Below are 17,924 nucleotides of genomic sequence, written 5' to 3'. Positions count from 1 at the left end.
TGTAAATTATCTTATACAGTGAATGCCATAAAAAAAAAAAAAAAAAAAAAAAAAAAAAGTGTTATGTATCCCAAAATAATACCAATGAAAACTACAAATTGTCTCAAAGAAATCAAGTCCTCACAGCTCTGTACAAATAAAAATAAAAAAAGTTATGGGTCTTAGGATGTGGCGATGCAAAAAGATTTTCTTATAAAAAAAAAAAGGATTTTTATTACGCAAAAGTAGAACATAAATTTTATTTTTTATTATTTGATATCACTGTAAATCGTACTGACCCACAGAATAAAGGTATCATGTTATTTATGCTAAAAATAAATGCTGTAAAATTTATAACGTAAAAAAACTCAGTAGCAGTATTGCTGTTTTTTTCCCCCATCTCCCTCCCAGAAAGCGTTTATAAAAGTTCATCAAGTTATGTGTACCCCAAAATGGCACTATTAAAAACTACAACCCACAGAAAACAAGCCCTCATACATAGATAGAAAAATAAAAAAGATATAGCTTTTGGAAGGCATTTTGGCTCGATCCATATGTATGCAATGCTGTCAACTAAGATGTATTTTTTTTAGATGTTATTTATTCCAACTAGACACAATGAAATCCAAATAGAGGAAAAAAATTAGCTTTTTATTTCATTTCATCATTTTAGTAACTGTACAATTTTAACCAAATCTTACAAGTAACAGAACATATTAAACATAAATGAAGACTACAATCCAGTACCCTATTTACAATACAATTTTACCATCCAATTTTAAGATAATTAAATGGAGTACACATAATTGTTAGAACATTGTATTTGTATTGGGCAAAAAAAACAAAAAGAAACCCCCATGAAAGCAGAATTAACGGATACTAGAGTGTTCTGTAAGGGAAAAGAAAATTACATCTCCGATGAATCACCTTTGAATAATAGCGGACAATTTAGCATGATTTTAAGGAGTTGCTCTGGAAATAAAACCGTAAACTGTTCCCCAAAGAGCTAATGAAACCGGTATCGCACTTCCCATTCTCCTAGGTAAGAAGCAGAACGATTAGTGGCTGATAAGTTATACAGTAAGAAGCGGAATGTACATTTTAGCAGAGGAGGCGACTTTCAGTGAACACTGCGAAGAGGCGGAACCCATTTCTTATTATACTTTTTACTCATATTAAAAAATTTAGAACAAACCATTTAAAACGTTCCCCTATGGATTAATGATCATCATTATGAATTAGTCATACCCGGAACTCATCACTGATAAAAGTTAGGAGGTGCTAATATTTGGCGACAGGTTCTCTTGACTGTTCCATGTGTATCTGCTACAAGACAACATTTTTATCTGCTTTCAGAAATTAATGCATGCATGTTAAAAACCAGATTCAGCACGTAAAGAACTGAAAAAGGGGGGGAAGGGGGGCGGGAGAGACGACACTGCAAGTCTCTTCTGCTGTTTAAAGTTTCACTGGGCCACGTTATTGAACCTATTGCCTGGGGAGACTTCCAACACATTGCGCTGAAGGGTCGGCGCCGAGGCTGAAAAAGGGTTAGACACTCAATTGTTATTTTAACAATTAGGAAGCAAGAGAATATCGAGAGTTTTGAAAGTACGTGAAGGCTTAGTTACTACAGCATTGACTTTTGCTAGGTTGTGCGCTTTCGGTAAGATCTACTCCACGTCCTCTGACAGTGTTGCCTCCACCAGTCTGTGGTTCCGTCTTGGGAAGCTTTTTGGCTTTAGAAGAGAAAAAAGGGGAGGGGGGAAAAAGAAGTGATATTACAAATCAAAGAAATGGTAAGACAGGCAGTTTTTGAATTTCTAATGTGCAAGATTACCAGATGTCAGAATAAGCAAACACACATACATATAGTGCCTTCAAAAAGTATTCATACCCCTTGAACATTTCCACATTTTTTCACATTACACCCACAAACTTAAATGTGTTTTATTGGGATTTTATGTGATAGACCAACACAAAGTAGCAAGTATGCGTGAAGTGAAAAGAAAATGATACATTGTTTTCAAAATGGTTAATAACTGAAAATGTGGCCTGCATTTGTATTCAGCCCCTTGTACTCTGATACCCCTAAATAAAAATCGAGTGTGACTTAATTAGTAAATAGAGTCTACCTGTATGTAATTTATTCCCAGTATAACTAGAGCTGTTCTGTGAAGGTCTCAAAGGTTTGTTAGAGAACATTAGTGATCAAACAGCATCATGAAAGGAACATACCAGACAGGTCAGGGATAAAGTTTAGGAGAAGTGTAAAGCAGAGTTAGGTTATACAAAATATTTCAAGGTCTGAACATATCACAGAGCACTGTTCAATCCATCATCTGAAAATGGAAGTAGTATGGCAAAATTCCAAACCTACAAAGACACGGCTGTTCACCTAAACTGACAGCCCAGGTAAGGAAAGCACTAATTAGAGAAGCAGCCAAGAGGCCCATGGTCACTCTGCAGGAGCTGCAGAGATCCATAGCTCAGGTGGAAGAATCTGTCCACAGGACAACTATTAGTTGTGTATTCCACAAATCTGACCTTTATGGAAGAGTGGCAAGAAGAAAGAGATTTTTTGAAAGCAAACCATAAGAAGTCCCATTTGCAGTTTGCCACATGCCATATAGGGGACACAGCAAACATGTGGAAGAAAGTGTTCTGGTCAGATGAGACCAAATTTGAACTTTCTGGCCTAAATGCAAAATGCTATGTGTGACGGAAAACTAACAATGCACATCACCCTGAATACACCATCCCAACCATGAAACCTGGTGGTGGCAGCATCATGATGTGGCTATGCTTTTCTTCACCAGGAACATTGTAGCTGGTCAGAGTTGTTGGGAAGATGTATGGAGTTAAATACTGGGCAATCCTGGAGGAAAACCTGGTAGAGGCAGCAAAAGACTAGAGACTGGGGCGGAGTTTCTCCTTCCAGCAGGACAACGATCCTAAACATACAGCCAGAGCTACAATGAAATTGTTTAAATCAAAGCATATTCATGTTAGAATGGCCCAGTCAAAGTCCAGACCTAAATCCCATTGAGAATCTGTGGCAAGACTTGAAAACTGCTGTTCACAGACGCTCTCCATCCAATCTGACTGGAATGGACAAAAATTTCAGCCTCTAGATGTGCAAAGCTGGTAGAGACATAATCTAAAAGACTTGCAGCTGTAATTGCAGCGAAAGGTGGTCCTACAAAGTATTGACTCAGGGGGGCTGAACACAAATGCACAACACACTTTTCAGATTTTTATTTATTACTAATTTTGAAAACCATGTATGATTTTTTTTACTTGCTACTTTGTATTGGTCTATCACATAAAATCCCAATAAAATACATCTAAGTTTGTGTGTGGAATGTGAAAAATGTAGAAAAGTTCAAGGGGTATGAATACTTTTTCCAAGGCTGTGAGGATCTCTCTATTCTACGGGAGTCAGCGGTATTCGCCTGGATGTGACAAACAGGGGACATCTCACAAAGGTGGGACCTGCATTACTGAGACATTTATGTCATATACTGTGGACACGCGACATAAATGTCTAAGATAGGAATATCCCTTAAAGTACCTTTTTGTGATAATCGTATTTGATGTGGCTGAATCAGTTGGAGGGTTCGATTACAAATAAATTTGACCCAAATAGAAAGTGCTCCAAATCTCCTGAAAAGTTGTGGATGACATTCTGGGGTCTCCTAGGACTGTATGAAGCAGACTTCCAACTCTTAAAAGGGGCTTGTCGGTGTCCTATATTGATGACCCATCCTCAAGATCCCAACTCCCGACCCCACCTCATGCGAGAGCTATGTTCTCTTGTCAACATCACAGTGAGCAGGTGTAACTACAGCTTCTCCGTCCCACTCACTTCAATGGGAAAGAGCAGACGGAGTGTAATTGCTCGTTCCCTCTTCAAACAGCTGATCGACGGGCTTATTAGGGGTCTAATATTGATGACCTATCTTGAGGGTAGGTCATCAATATAGCAAACGGTACAACCCCTTCAATGCCAAGCCAGCATTAGTCATTTTAATGTAACAGTTACATATAGGACTATGGGTAAACGAATGGCTGGTGGTGGTTAACAAACAGCCTTGTTAAAAACTAACTGCACTGTAGGATTTTCTAAAAAAAAAAAAAATTCCAATTATCCCAAAAAATCTCACTTTTTGGTAGTAAATGTGTGCTGGTGTATACACATACACTGCCTTGGGTCATGTGATCCCACTTCAATTTTCCTGTCTTCTGATCTGAAAAATGGCTGTCGCCATTTTAAGAAATTTGCCCAAAATCGACCCTAATTTTAAAAAAAAATTTGGGCCGAAATTGATCCGTTAAAATCTATTTGTGAGTCTCTAGTACGGATAATTTCACATTTTAGCTAACTAGTAAGTAATTATTACAATATTAATAAGCCATTTGATTTTTCATGCGTTTCCTGTCACTTAAGCATGTGTTCACAAACAGTATGTTTGTTTCTTTGCGGCTTTTTTCTTTTACAAAAAAAACAACATATGAGGTCATTTATCAAACTGGTGTAAAGTAGAACTGGCTTAGTTTCCCACAGCAGCCAATCAGATTCAACCTTTCATTTCACAAATGAAAGGTGGAATCTGATTGGTTGCTGTGGTCAACTAAGCCAGTTTTACTTTACACTAGTTTGTTAAATGACCCCAATACTGTATAAAATAAAAAAAAAGGATACAAACCCTTAAAGGGGTTGTCTCACGTCAGCAAATGGCATTTATCATGTAGACAAAGTGAATCCAAGGCACTTACTAATGTATTGTCATTGTCCATATTGCCTCGTTTACCGGTTTGATTCATTTTTCCATCACATTATACACTGCTCATATCCAGAGGTTACGACCACCCTGCAATCCATCAGAGGTGGTTGGGCTTGCACACTACAGAAAAAAGGGCCAGCATATGCACACTCCTACAGTCCTGGATGGCGCTTTTTCCTATAGTATGCAAATGCGGCCACCGATGCTGGATTGCAGGGTGGTCATAACCATGGAAAAGAGCAGCGTATAAATGTGATGGAAAAATGAATCAAACCATGTAAGGCTTTGGGGGGTACGGTATCTCATTATGGAGAGCGCCTTAATCGGTGCGAAGAGATTTATAGGCCGGGCAACGCTCCTCTGGAATTCTGGGAGGAAAGGGATGCAAATGAGCTCTTAACCAGCTCTACCTCTAATGCCACCAGATGTAAGGCAGCCATCCTATAAGGTTGAACACTGACTTATAGGATAGCCTTACATCTGGTGGCATCAGAGGCAGAGCTTGTTACGAGATCATTTGCATCCCTTCTTCAAGCCAGCTAAGGAAGCAATATGTACAATCACAATACATTAGTAAGTGCCTTGAATTAAAGGGGTTATCCAGGAATTGATAATGATGACCTATCCTCCTAGGTCATCATTATCACATGGGGGGGTCTCGAGTACCAGCACCTCTGACAATCAGCTGTTTCAGGGAGCCGCCGCGCTCACCGGAGCTTTCCAAACACAGTGCCATACGTTGTATAGCGGTGGCGCTTGGTATTGCAGCTCAACCTCATTGAGTTGAATAGGGCTGAGCCATGTGACCGATGTACAGTTAAGTCACATGGCCATGGAAAAGGGTCACAGACCCCGACATCTTCTAACAGCTGATCGGCGGGGATCCCGGATGTCGGACCGCCGATCTGATATTGATGACCTATCCAGAGGATAGGTCATCAATATAAATTCCCGGATAACCCTTTTAGCTTTGTCTACATGATAAATGCCACTTGCTGAAGTGAGACAACCCCTTTAAAAAGGAACCTTTAGGCAGCTTATGCCCCCTAAACTGCGATAAGGTTTAATCCCTACCATACCATATACAAATGAATGGGAGAAATATGGTAAGGGGGGGCACACCAAATAAAGGTCACACAGTGCAAACCACGGTATTAATATGTAACTATACATGCTAAGAAAAAGAAATACCGCATACAAAGGCTGCACATCTCGTTAAAAAATATAATTAATTCAAAAACACACAAAGCCCAAAGAAATTTTAAAATCATTGTATACAATTACATCATTGTGTGAGGACTAAAAGTATGTCCTACAGCCACCAAGTGCTAAATAGAAACATACATACGCCGCCAAGGTAGTACATAATTCATGAATAAGGCATCAACAAATGCTGAATACTTATCAAGTAAAAAGGTAGGCGGACATGGTGTGCAGGTAAATACGCCCCACGCGTATCGCCAGTCAGAGCTAGCTTCCTCAGGGGTCCATGTACTGAGGCAAACAAAGATGGGGTGATTTGGAGACCAAATTTGTGCAATATGATAAGGATAAAGTGGATATGTTTTATGTGAAATTGAGGGAAACATTGGAAAGTTATGATAAGGAAATGATGGTGGGTAAGAAAACTAAATTTCATCGAGATAAATTGGACTTTGATAGGAAACAGGCCTTTAAATGGAAACATACTGGTAACATACCTGGCCAGAGGAGGATTAGGAATGTTAATATGGCAGCAAAAAATTGGGCTAGCAACTCTGAAAACAGCATAAGTGATGGGGATTTTTTTTATCCGAAATCAGCGACGATGGAGAACTAGGAGGGGATTACGTAAATCCCCAAAAAAGGGGTCCTCAGCATCGCAAGGGCAACAATTATCCGCCATGCCACAAGAAACGTCTGCAGCAACAATAGATCCTCTCTGCTGACTCTCTCCAAGTGATTAATCTTTCTTCACATGTTTTGATGCTGGTTGGATGAGAAGTCATTATTAGAGAAGGGATTATCTTTTTCACCTATGTGTACTCCGGATAAATTTGAATTTGTTAAAGATACTTATTTTGCAGACAGTTATATGACCAACCATCGATGGTCCAAGATCTTGTAGAGGACGAACGAGGGGTCTGTTTAGACCTTATGGACCTGCTCCGGGAGAATGACTCAAATACAGGTAGGAGGCGTTTCACCCTACGTAGACCCTCCTCCATTACACCTTCTTAGAGCTTGTTCCCTAACATTAGCCTGTTCTGTCAAACAATTCTACTGGAGATTCAGAAATGAACACCAAGTACCATTCATGGCAGAAATTTGGAAAAAAGGGGAGCTCATTACAATCCAAAAATTACAACAGAATACTTTATTTGTGATCAAGGGGGAATGTTGTCTTGTGGGATACTGATCTCTATATATGTGAGGCAAAGAGACAATTGAATAACAAATTGTTTTATACTCCATTACCTTTAGATCCTACCGGAGTATTTCAGAAAAATTGGACAAACTCCTAACTACGGCTTGTAATATGAATATTATCACCAAGAGGGAACTCTAATTTTTGGAGGTTAGGCATCCTATTACCCCTACTTTTTATATGTTACTAAAGGTGCACAAGAGCCTTACTAATCCCCCTGGCCGCTCAATTGTGGCCAGAATTTGTGGACTTTGCGAACAGGCCTGTATTGGATTTTTTTCTTCAACCTTTTGTTTTAGGCCTAGGGTTTTATGTTTGTGATTCTATGCATCTGATTGAAAGCCTATGTGTCATATTACCGCCGAACACTTTGTTGGTCACATGTGATGTTGAATCGCTGTATTCAAACATTTCACATACTGATGGCATCACTGCCACCAAGTACTTCTTGGCGGAATCTTTAATGGGTGATCCAGAAAATCATTCCATTTTGGCAAGTTTATTGGAGTTCATCCTTAACCACAATTATTTTGTGTTTGACTGCAGATTTCTGGTACGGCAATGGGTGCCCGTTGTGCGCCCTCCTATGCCAACCTCTTCTTTGGTTGGTGGGAGGAGGCACACGTGCACCCATTGGATTTGTTCTAGGAACATGTAGTGGGCTGGTATCGCTCGATGATTTTGTTTCTTTGGCAGGGACCAAAAGACATATGTGAACAATTCATTGGTTTATTGAATCAAAATAGGCTCAACATCTTCCTGACATATAGGATCTCGGAAGTGGAGGTTGATTTTTTGGATTTGAAGATTCGAATGGATGGCCCTCACATTGTAACATCTTTGTTTCGCAAGAATACTGCTACTAATAGTCTACACCACTACTGCAGTTTTCATCCAACTCGCCTTAGAAAGTGGATACCGAAGGGCCAGTTCCTAAGACTCCGCCGTAACTGTCCATGACGGACTTCAAGGAGGCTTCTGCTGACCTATCGTCACTTTTCCAAAACAGGGAATACCCGAAAAAGATCATTTCACAGGCTTACCAACTTGCTAAGGGATCGAATCGTTCCGATTTGTTTAAACCAAGATCAAGGATCCATGACAATAAGGTACGTCCTATCACCCGGTACAACAACCAATGGGCGGATCTATACAAGATTCTGAGTACACATTGCTTTTTACACACCTCTGATATGAGACTTGCCCCGTACATTGATGCTAAACCAAGAATAATTGCACATAGAGCACCCAATCTAAAGGACAATATGGTGCGAAGCCATTTCCAACGCCCGTGTGGCAGAACTGAGGGAGGCACAAAATTGAAAGGCACACACCCTTGTGGCAATTGCAATGTATGCCAATTTATGCTGGGCTCTGATAACTTCATCAATTTTGGTAATCAGAATATTTTTCTAAAACATTATGTGAACTGTCGTTCCAGAAATGTGGTATACCCTCTACTATGCCCTTGTGAAAAGATTTACGTTGGACAAACACAGGAATCACGTAAGAGCATACAGCAGCACCTTTCCAATATTGGCTTGGTATCACCAGATAGGACTAAGGACAGACGTCGGTGGCATGTTATTTTTTGGATTTCCACAGAGGTAGGTTCTGCGGTCTAAGGGTTGTGGGGTTGGATCTTGTTCGCAGTAATATTAGGGGAGCACATGTGTCTCAACAATTACTTAAAGGGGACATGTCACCTGGATTTTGGGTATAGAGCTGAGGACATGGGCTGCTAGATCGCCGCTAGCACATCCGCAATACCCAGTCCCCATAGCTCTCTGCTTTAGATATGTAAATAACCCTTAGATGAGTTTTGTCTCCTCCATGCTTGAGAGATGAGTCCAGCGTTCTCTGACTCTGAGCCCAGCCACGCCCACTAATGTTTCCAGAGCCCAGCCACGCCCACTGTGAAGGAGCCCAGCACCGCCCCGCATCCTCCGAATCTCCTACTTGCTCCCCGACGTCACAAAGCTAGAGCGCCGTAATCTCGTGATGCGTGAGCTAGCGCATGCGCAGTTTGTTCCCTGAGGCTGATGCCAGCACAGGAACACTATGCCGACACCGCGCATGCGCTAGCTCGCGCATTGCGAGATTACGGCGCTCTAGCTTTGTGACGTCAGGGAGCAAGTAGGAGATTCGGAGGATGTGGGGCGGTGCTGGGCTTCTTCACAGTGGCCGTGGCTGGGCCCGGAAACGTTAGTAGCCTCATTATATATATATATATATATATATATATATATATATATATATATATATTAGGGATCGACCGATATTGATTTTTTAGGGCCGATACCGATAATTTGTCAACTTTCAGGCCGATAGTTGATAATTTATACCGATATTCTGGGTATTTTTATTTTTGAGGAAAAAAAAAATTTTCCTACACAAATCTGCTGAAAATTAATGTTTATTGTTAACGTGTATTATTATTTTATTTTTTTTGTAAATCTTTTTCATTTATACTTAATATTTTTGTGTTTTTTTTTTTTTTTACTAACTTTTAGCCCCCATAGGGACTAGAACCCTTGTCCTATTCACCCTGATAGATCTCTATCAGGGTGAATAGGAGCTCACACTGTCCCTGCTGCTCTGTGCACACAGCAGCAAGGTTACTGACTATGGCAGCCAGGGCTTCAATAGCGTCCTGGCTGCCATGGTAACCGATCGGAGCCCCAGGAGGGGAGAGGGGACCCTGTGGCCACTGCCACCAATGATTAATAGGGGGGGGGGGGGGGGGCGCACTGCGCCACCAATGTTTTTACTATTGGGATGGGGGTGGGGAGCGCACTGCGCCACCAATGATTAATACTAGGGGGCTTGAGGGGGCGCACTGCGCCACCAATGAAGATACCTCTCTTTCACATACAGGAGGCGGGAGCTGGCTGCAGAGTCACATAGCCGGCTCCCGACCTCTATGAGCGGTAGCTGCGATCCACGGCACCTAAGGGGTTAACTACCGCGGACCGCAGCTGCCGTTCATAGAGGTCGGGAGCCGGCTATGTGATTCTGCAGCCAGCTCCCGCCTCCTGTATATGAATGAATGAAAGACTCATCTTCATTGGTGGCGCAGCGGCTACAGCCCCTCCCCTCCTCTTGTCTCCTCTCCTGCCATTGGCGGCAGCGGCAGCAGCATCACAGGGGGAGGAGACACTGCTTCCTTCTCCCCTGTGCTGCGGAAGGAACACAGAACGCGCTGAGAGCAGCGCGTTCTGTGTTCCCAATACGTTATCGGTATATCGGCAAAATAGATGCCGATACCGATAACGTTCAAAATCCTCAATATCGGTAAAACCGATAATCGGTCGATCCCTAATATATATATATATATATATATATATATATATATATATATATATATATATATATACATATACACACACACACATACATATACACACACACATATACACATACATACATACATATACAGTTGCAAGAAAAAGTATGTGAACCCTTTGGAATGATATGGATTTCTGCACAAATTGGTCATAACATTTTATCTGTTCTTCATCTAAGTCACAACAATAGACAATCACAGTCTGCTTAATCTGATAACACACAAAGAATTAAATGTTACCATGTTTTTATTGAACACACCATGTAAACATTCACAGTGCAGGTGGAAAAAGTATGTGAACCCCTAGACTAATGACATCTCCAAGAGCTAATTGGAGTGAGGTGTCAGCCAACTGGAGTCCAATCAATGAGATGAGATTGGAGGTGTTGGTTACAGCTGCCCTGCCCTATAAAAAACACACACCAGTTCTGGGTTTGCTTTTCATAAGAAGCATTGCCTGATGTGAATGATGCCTTGCACAAAAGAGCTCTCAGAAGACCTACGATTAAGAATTGTTGACTTGCATAAAGCTGGAAAAGGTTATAAAAGTATCTCCAAATGCCTTGCTGTTTATCAGTCCACGGTAAGACAAATTGTCTATAAATGGAGAAAGTTCAGCACTGCTGCTACTCTCCCTAGGAGTGGCCGTCCTGTAAAGATGACTGCAAGAGCATAGTGCAGACTGCTCAATGAGGTGAAGAAGAATCCTAGAGTGTCAGCTAAAGACTTACAAAAGTCTCTGGCATATGCTAACATCCCTGTTAGCGAATCTACAATACGTAAAACACTAAACAAGAATGGATTTCACGGGAGGATACCACAGAGGAAGCCACTGCTGTCCAAAACAAACATTGCTGCACGTTTACAGTTTGCACAAGAGCACCTGGATGTTCCACAGCAGTACTGGCAAAATATTCTGTGGACAGATGAAACCAGAGTTGAGTTGTTTGAAAGAAACACACATCACTATGTGCGGAGAAAAAGAGGCACAGCACACCAACATCAAAACCTCATTCCAACTGTGAAGTATGGTGGTGGGGGTATCATGGTTTGGGGCTGCTTTGCTGCGTCAGGGCCTGGATGAATTGCTATCATCGAAAGAAAAATGAATTCCCAAATTTATCAAGAAATTTTGCAGGAGAACTTTAGGCCATCTGTCCACCAGCTGAAGCTCAACAGAAGAAGGGTGTTGCAACAGGACAACGACCCAAAGCATAGAAGTAAATCAACAACAGAATGGCTTAAACAGAAGAAAATACGCCTTCTGGAGTGGCCCAGTCAGACTCCTGACCTCAACCCGATTGAGATGCTTTTTCTTGCAACTGTGTATATATATGTGTATATATATATATATATATATATATATATATATATATATATATATATAAAAATATAAATAAAAGAGCGGGTGCAATGTCCAAGTATGGTAACAGGTGCTTACCCACTTATATAGAGCAAAAATCGGACTGCCCTCCAGACGGTTCTTCAGTAAAACAGTGTGTTTTTATTCACCCATTTGGTGGCAAAGAGCAACGTTTCGGCTCATACATGAGCCTTTCTCAAGCTTATGTATGAGCCGAAACGTCGCTCTTTGCCACCAAACGGGTGAATAAAAACACACTGTTTTACTGAAGAACCGTCTGGAGGGCAGTCCGATTTTTGCTCTCTCTCTCTCTATAAATTATTTTTTTTAATTGATGAGCTTTATTATTTTGTTATGTCATATTATTGGGTTATAGAATACAGGAAAATGGATCATGAATTATATGTATTTTTATGTTATTTTGTTGGTTTATATATGCACATATATAATGGCATGGGTATCTAATTATGTAATTTCAGGGATATGTATTTACTCTTTCACTAATATTAAGTTTATGATGGATCAATACACATGTATATTTTTTATATATTTAATAAGGTACATCGTTACTGTTATTTTTTTATATATATATGTCTTTTTCTGGTGCCATGGTATTGAACTTTTCTATTTTCAGATGTTATATGTGGGGTCCAAGATACACTTCCTGTATCTGGAACGCACGTTGACATGCAGGTTCGGGAGCCAGCGCACACTGGCGAAAGCTAGGATCGTGATGCGTTTCCGGTATTTGGAACGCATAATGGGTGAACTTACGGTATGGCTCCATTTTGCATGTGCGCAGATTGTACCTCCCACACGCCGTCCTACTATGGACGGCGCCATCATCCTGGGATACGGGCCCTGCACCGGGGACATTTATGCAGCCTCACCCCCTTGCCTCCTCCAGAGTAATGTTTTACAGGTGATTTCTATTGCTCTTTAATTGTTCATGTATATATATTGGACACATTTGCCTCAGTACATGGACCCCTGAGGAAGCTAGCTTTGACTGGAGAAACGTGTGGGGCGTATTTACCTGCACACCATGCCGCCTACCTTTTTACTTGATAAGTATTCTGCACTTTTTGATGCCTTATTCATGAATTATGTACTACCATGGCGGCGTATGCATGTTTATATACAAATGAATGGAGACGTGTCGGCTGGGCGTTTCTAGATCTGAGACGCGTCCTTGTGGTCATGGCACTAATCATGACCAGCTTTCTTCGATTGACTTGCCAGATGTGTTCTGCGCCATCTACAGCCAACATGAAATCTTACGTATGTGCCAAAGGCTAGAATACCAGCAGAAACAGCCTGGTCTGGGCAGTGGTCTCATATTCCTTCCGCACATGTGCTTGTTCAGAGCTCAGTCTTGCATTAGTGGCACACAAATATATATTCAGAAAGATCTCTCCATCACCTGGAGTAGTTCAGGGGGGCATAAAACAGCTGGCATGCTTCTTTAAATGCTCCCCCATATGCCCGGGTCTCTCACACACAATGTACTTACCTCGCTTCACAGCACCCGCACGGCCGCCGCTGCATATCCCTGTCGCACGTATTAAAACATCCGGTGTCGGGGGGGGCAGCCAATAGCAGGCGGTGATGGGAACGAGCCTCTCTAGCGTCACGGGTGACGCTAGGGAGGCACGTTCCCGTCACCGCCTGCAACGGCAGCCGTGCGGGCCACAACATTGCAACCATGATGATTAGCGTCGGGTACAGTACAAATAAGAATGTAAATATATCTGAAAGACTTATTTTTCCATTGGGAACATTTTTAAGATGTGGGGGATGGGGGGTCCTTTAAGCAGCAGAATTTTGAGTACATCTCCCAGCTCTGGAATGGAAATGAAACTTACTCTGCGTTAATGAAGCACATCCAGAATATCCAATATGCTTTGTATATCAGCATGTCATTCATTGTTATGCTTACCTATGGCCATGAATATTTCATTCACATTCGCTGATGTTTTGGCAGAAGTCTCCATAAACAACAAGCTGTTGTCATCTGCATAAGCCTGAGCCTCCTGCAAAATATCCAGACGCATATTACTCATAACACACGACATGAAACGGTTCTGTAAAACAATAGGACAATGTGCCGTATGCATTCCAAAAAAATGAACCTGTCAAACTGAAAGAATAAATAAAAATAAAAATGACTGCATGTCAAAAGTCTTGATTAATGGGGATCCAAGGGCTGAGACCACAACGATTACTAAAATGACAGGGCAGAGGCTCTTTCCCAGCAACCGCCACAGCTTCCAACTGTTGAAAATTTAAACAGAGCGCGTGCAACCACCTCAGTGAGGTGGATAAGAAATAAGGAAAAGAACAAACAGCAGGTGGCGCTATACAGATAGATTTTATTGAATAACTCAGTGACTGTACAACATTTTAAATTACATGCAATTACTAAAGTATTCAGATCCAGGTGCTGATTTGAAAGATGTTGAGTATTTTTTTGTGGCACAAACCCTTTAACCACTTCACGACCGCCTCACATCAATTTACATAGGCTGTCGGGTATTCAAAAATGGTGCCTGCGCAGTGTGCGCCATAGCCGCCAGGTGCCTGTTGTTTTAAACAGCGGGAACCCGGGATAACGTTGATCGCATACATTAAATCCCTCATATGCCATGGTCAAATGTGACCACGCCATCTAGGAGGTTAAAGACCGGGAGCATGCACTTCCGGCCGTGCCCCGGATCCCCCACCTGCAAGTATTGGGCGAGTGGAATGGAGTGTGCGGCAGCCTCGGTCCTCCCGAGTTACAGGGAGCTGCCACACATTCGTTCCCGTGGAGAGCATGCCTTTGGCAGGACTCCATAGGAACATAGAGGGAGATTTATCAAACTGGTGTAACTAAATTTGCATTGAGGATTTTTTTTTGTGTCAAATTACTCGATTCAATCGAGTAATCATTTCAGCCCTAGGTGTAACGCAGACCTGGAAAATAGAAGAAATGCTCCAGCACCACGGTAGATGATGTGATAATCCCGGTCTTTATGGTCACCAAAATTCAGGTAAATACAGCAGTCAAAAGGATAACACTGGTGCCCACCGGTTCCCCGGATCTACGCGTTTCGAACTGTCGTGTTCTTAGTCATGATCCTAAATGTCTCATATGTTTACAGCTGAAATACCATCCACCTCCATCATCCCCGCCCAATCTATGCAAACAAGAAACAAATGAACACATTATTATGAAATTTGCTCCGTTATTTTGCTTCTGTATTATTCCTCTTTGCTTTTCATGTTAACTGTTATATGTACAACTTAAAGAGGACCTTTCACCTGGAAAAATATTGTGAACTAAGTATGCTGACATGGAGAGCGGCGCCCGAGGATCTCACTGCACTTACTATTATCCCCGGGCGCCGCTCCGTTCTCCCGTTATAGGCTCCGGTATCTTCGCTCTGTAAGTTATAGTAGGCGGTGTCTGCCCTTGTCCTGTGGGCGTCTCCTCCTCCTAGGCTGTAGCGCTGGCCAATCGCAGCGCACAGCTCACAGCCTGGGAGAAAAAAGCCTCCCAGGCTGTGAGCTCTCCGCTGCAATTGGCCAGCGCTGCAGCCTAGGAGAAGGAGACGCCCACAGGACAAGGGCAGTCTCCGCCTACTATAACTTACAGAGCAAAGATACCGGAGGGCATAACGGGAGAACGGAGCGGGGCCCGGGGATAATAGTAAGTGCAGTGAGATCCTCGGGCGCCGCTCTCCATGTCAGCATACTTAGTTCACAATGTTTTTCCAGGTGAAAGGTCCTCTTTAATCTGTATGAAATAATAGTAGTGCCATGATCATCTGTGGGGGGTTAGACCATAAAGGATTTTATGTTAGCTATATTTGTATATCTAAAGAAATATTTTTTTGTCCATGTATACTTTTTCTATGTATTTTACAAATTTTGTACGTAGCACTATTGGGATGTAAACTATGTAACTTGTAATGAGGTTTGCACAGGTGTCTCATATGGACCTGGCTGATTTTACTACCCGCCCAAGTCCACTATCCCCCTCCCAGATTGGGCGGGGATGATGGAGGTGGATGGTATTTCAGCTGCAAACATATGAGACATTTAGGATCATGACTAAGAACACGACAGTTCGAAACGCGTAGATCCGGGGAACCGGTGGGCACCAGTGTTATCCTTTTGACTGCTGTATTTACCTGAATTTTGGTGACAATAAAGACCGGGATTATCACATCATCTACCGTGGTGCTGGAGCATTTCTTCTATTTTCCTTATCTGTAACCGGGACTGGCTTGAGTCCGCTCCGCGCACCGCTGTGCAGGACGCTGAGGTGAGCTGGCTGTAACCCTTTCCATGTAAAGCAGACCTGGCTTAGTTGCCCATAGCAACCAATCAGATTCCACCTTACACCAGTTTGATAAATCTCCCCCATAGTGTATTTCGGATACTCCAATGCCATTAGAAAATACAACCTGTTCCTCCCTCATACGACTATGTGAATGAAAAAATAAAAAAAAGGTATGGCTTTGGGAAGGCTGGGAATAAAAAAACAAAAAAAAGGAATATTACCCGGTCTTGAAAGGGTTTATCCTCAGGATAGGTCATAACTATCAGATCAGCATCAGTCACATGGCCTAGAAGCTCAGCCACATTGAGGATAGGTCATCATCATCATTTCCTTGAGAACCCCTTAAAGTTAACCGAGTTGTGTACCAACTATATATAAAACAAATTGAAGACCACTGCTAAATGGGATCTGTATCTGAAATTCTAGCGTCTTCTAAGGCAGAGGGGTTTTTGGACCACCTCAGGCACCAAAGCCCAGATGCAACTGCAACTTCTGCAACTCCTATACACTCCTTCCAGTTCCCAATTTGTTCTCCTACCCTCAGTGGCGTTGCAAGGGGGGTGTGGGGGGTGCGGACCGCACCGAGTGACACCATTGATGGGGGTGACACCAGCAGGGCCGGCATTTACAAATCATTTGTATTGCCGTCCTCAGGAGAGGGAAAGATGTGTCTGGGATTCAAACCCACGACCTTCTGTATCAGAGGCAAAGCACTGCGATGCAGCCTCTTCCTGTGTCCCGCCCTGTATGTCCATATATGGAGTCAGGCTGTATTTCAGAAAAGTTTCTGCTGGGATATATAGAGACATATATAGAGATATAGCAGTGCTGAGTGTGCTGGTGCAGCTGTCAAGTGTATAGATGTAGCAGAGCTGGGTTTGCTGGAGCAGCTGTCATATATAGAGATATAGTAGAGCTGAGTGTGCTGGTGCAGCTGTCATGTGTATTAGCTGTAGCAGTGCTGGGTGTGTTTGGGCAGCTGTCATGTGTATAGATGTAGCAGAGCTGGGTGTGTTTGGGCAGCTGTCATGTGTATATATGTAGCAGAGCTGGGTTTTCTGGGGCAGCTGTCATGTATAGAGATATAGCAGTGCTGGGTGTGTTAAGGCAGCGGTCATGTGTATAGATGTACACTTAGCCAGCTATAACAGTAGAAGTCTCATATTTTTTCAGTCAGTAGCAATGCTGCTCTTATGGTCTTGTGGTAAAATGCTTTGCCTCTGATACAGAAGGTCGTGGGTTCGAATCCCAGCAGAAACTTTTCTGAAATACACAAGCACTGACTCCATATATGGACATACAGGGCGGGACACAGGAAGAGGCTGCATTGCATCGCTGACATGGAGGTAAGTAGAAGTGTTTATTTTTATTTTTTTTAATACCCGACTGTTACTGCCATGGGGGGAGCGGGAGGCACTTGATACTGGCACATGGGGGGAGGGGGGTTGGCACCTGATACTGGCACATGGGGGGGAGATGGCATGGCACTATGATACTGGGACATGGGGGGGGGGGGGAGAGGCACTTGATACTGGCACTTTTGGGGGGGGGGGGGGGAGATGGAATGGCACTATGATACTGGGACATGGGGGGGGGGGGGAGAGGCACTTGATACTGGCACTTTTGGGGGGGGGGGGGGGGATGGCATGGCACTATGATACTGGGACATGTGGGGGGGAGGAGAGAGGCACTTCATACTGGCACATTGGGGGGAT

The 17,924-nt window shown here is 42.6% G+C and overlaps 1 protein-coding gene across 2 annotated transcripts in view; it reads right to left on the bottom strand.

Moving 5' to 3' along the window:
* Positions 1–609: 609 nt before the first annotated feature.
* RAB5A (RAB5A, member RAS oncogene family) overlaps positions 610–17,924 on the bottom strand; it is a 65,941-nt gene continuing 48,626 nt past the window's right edge. For both annotated transcript variants that reach the window (XM_040433000.1, XM_040433001.1), the window contains 2 exons: positions 13,822–13,915; positions 610–1,718 (listed from right to left, as the gene is read on the bottom strand). In XM_040433000.1, coding sequence (XP_040288934.1) covers positions 1,603–1,718; positions 13,822–13,915 — 210 coding nt within the window. In that variant the 3' untranslated portion in view covers positions 610–1,602. The remainder of the gene's footprint in view (positions 1,719–13,821; positions 13,916–17,924) is intronic.

Source organism: Bufo bufo, chromosome 5 (assembly GCF_905171765.1).
Source record: "Bufo bufo chromosome 5, aBufBuf1.1, whole genome shotgun sequence".
Taxonomy (NCBI): domain Eukaryota; kingdom Metazoa; phylum Chordata; class Amphibia; order Anura; family Bufonidae; genus Bufo; species Bufo bufo.
Note: the sequence above shows the minus strand (reverse complement) of the source record. Positions and strands in the feature narration are given on the sequence as shown.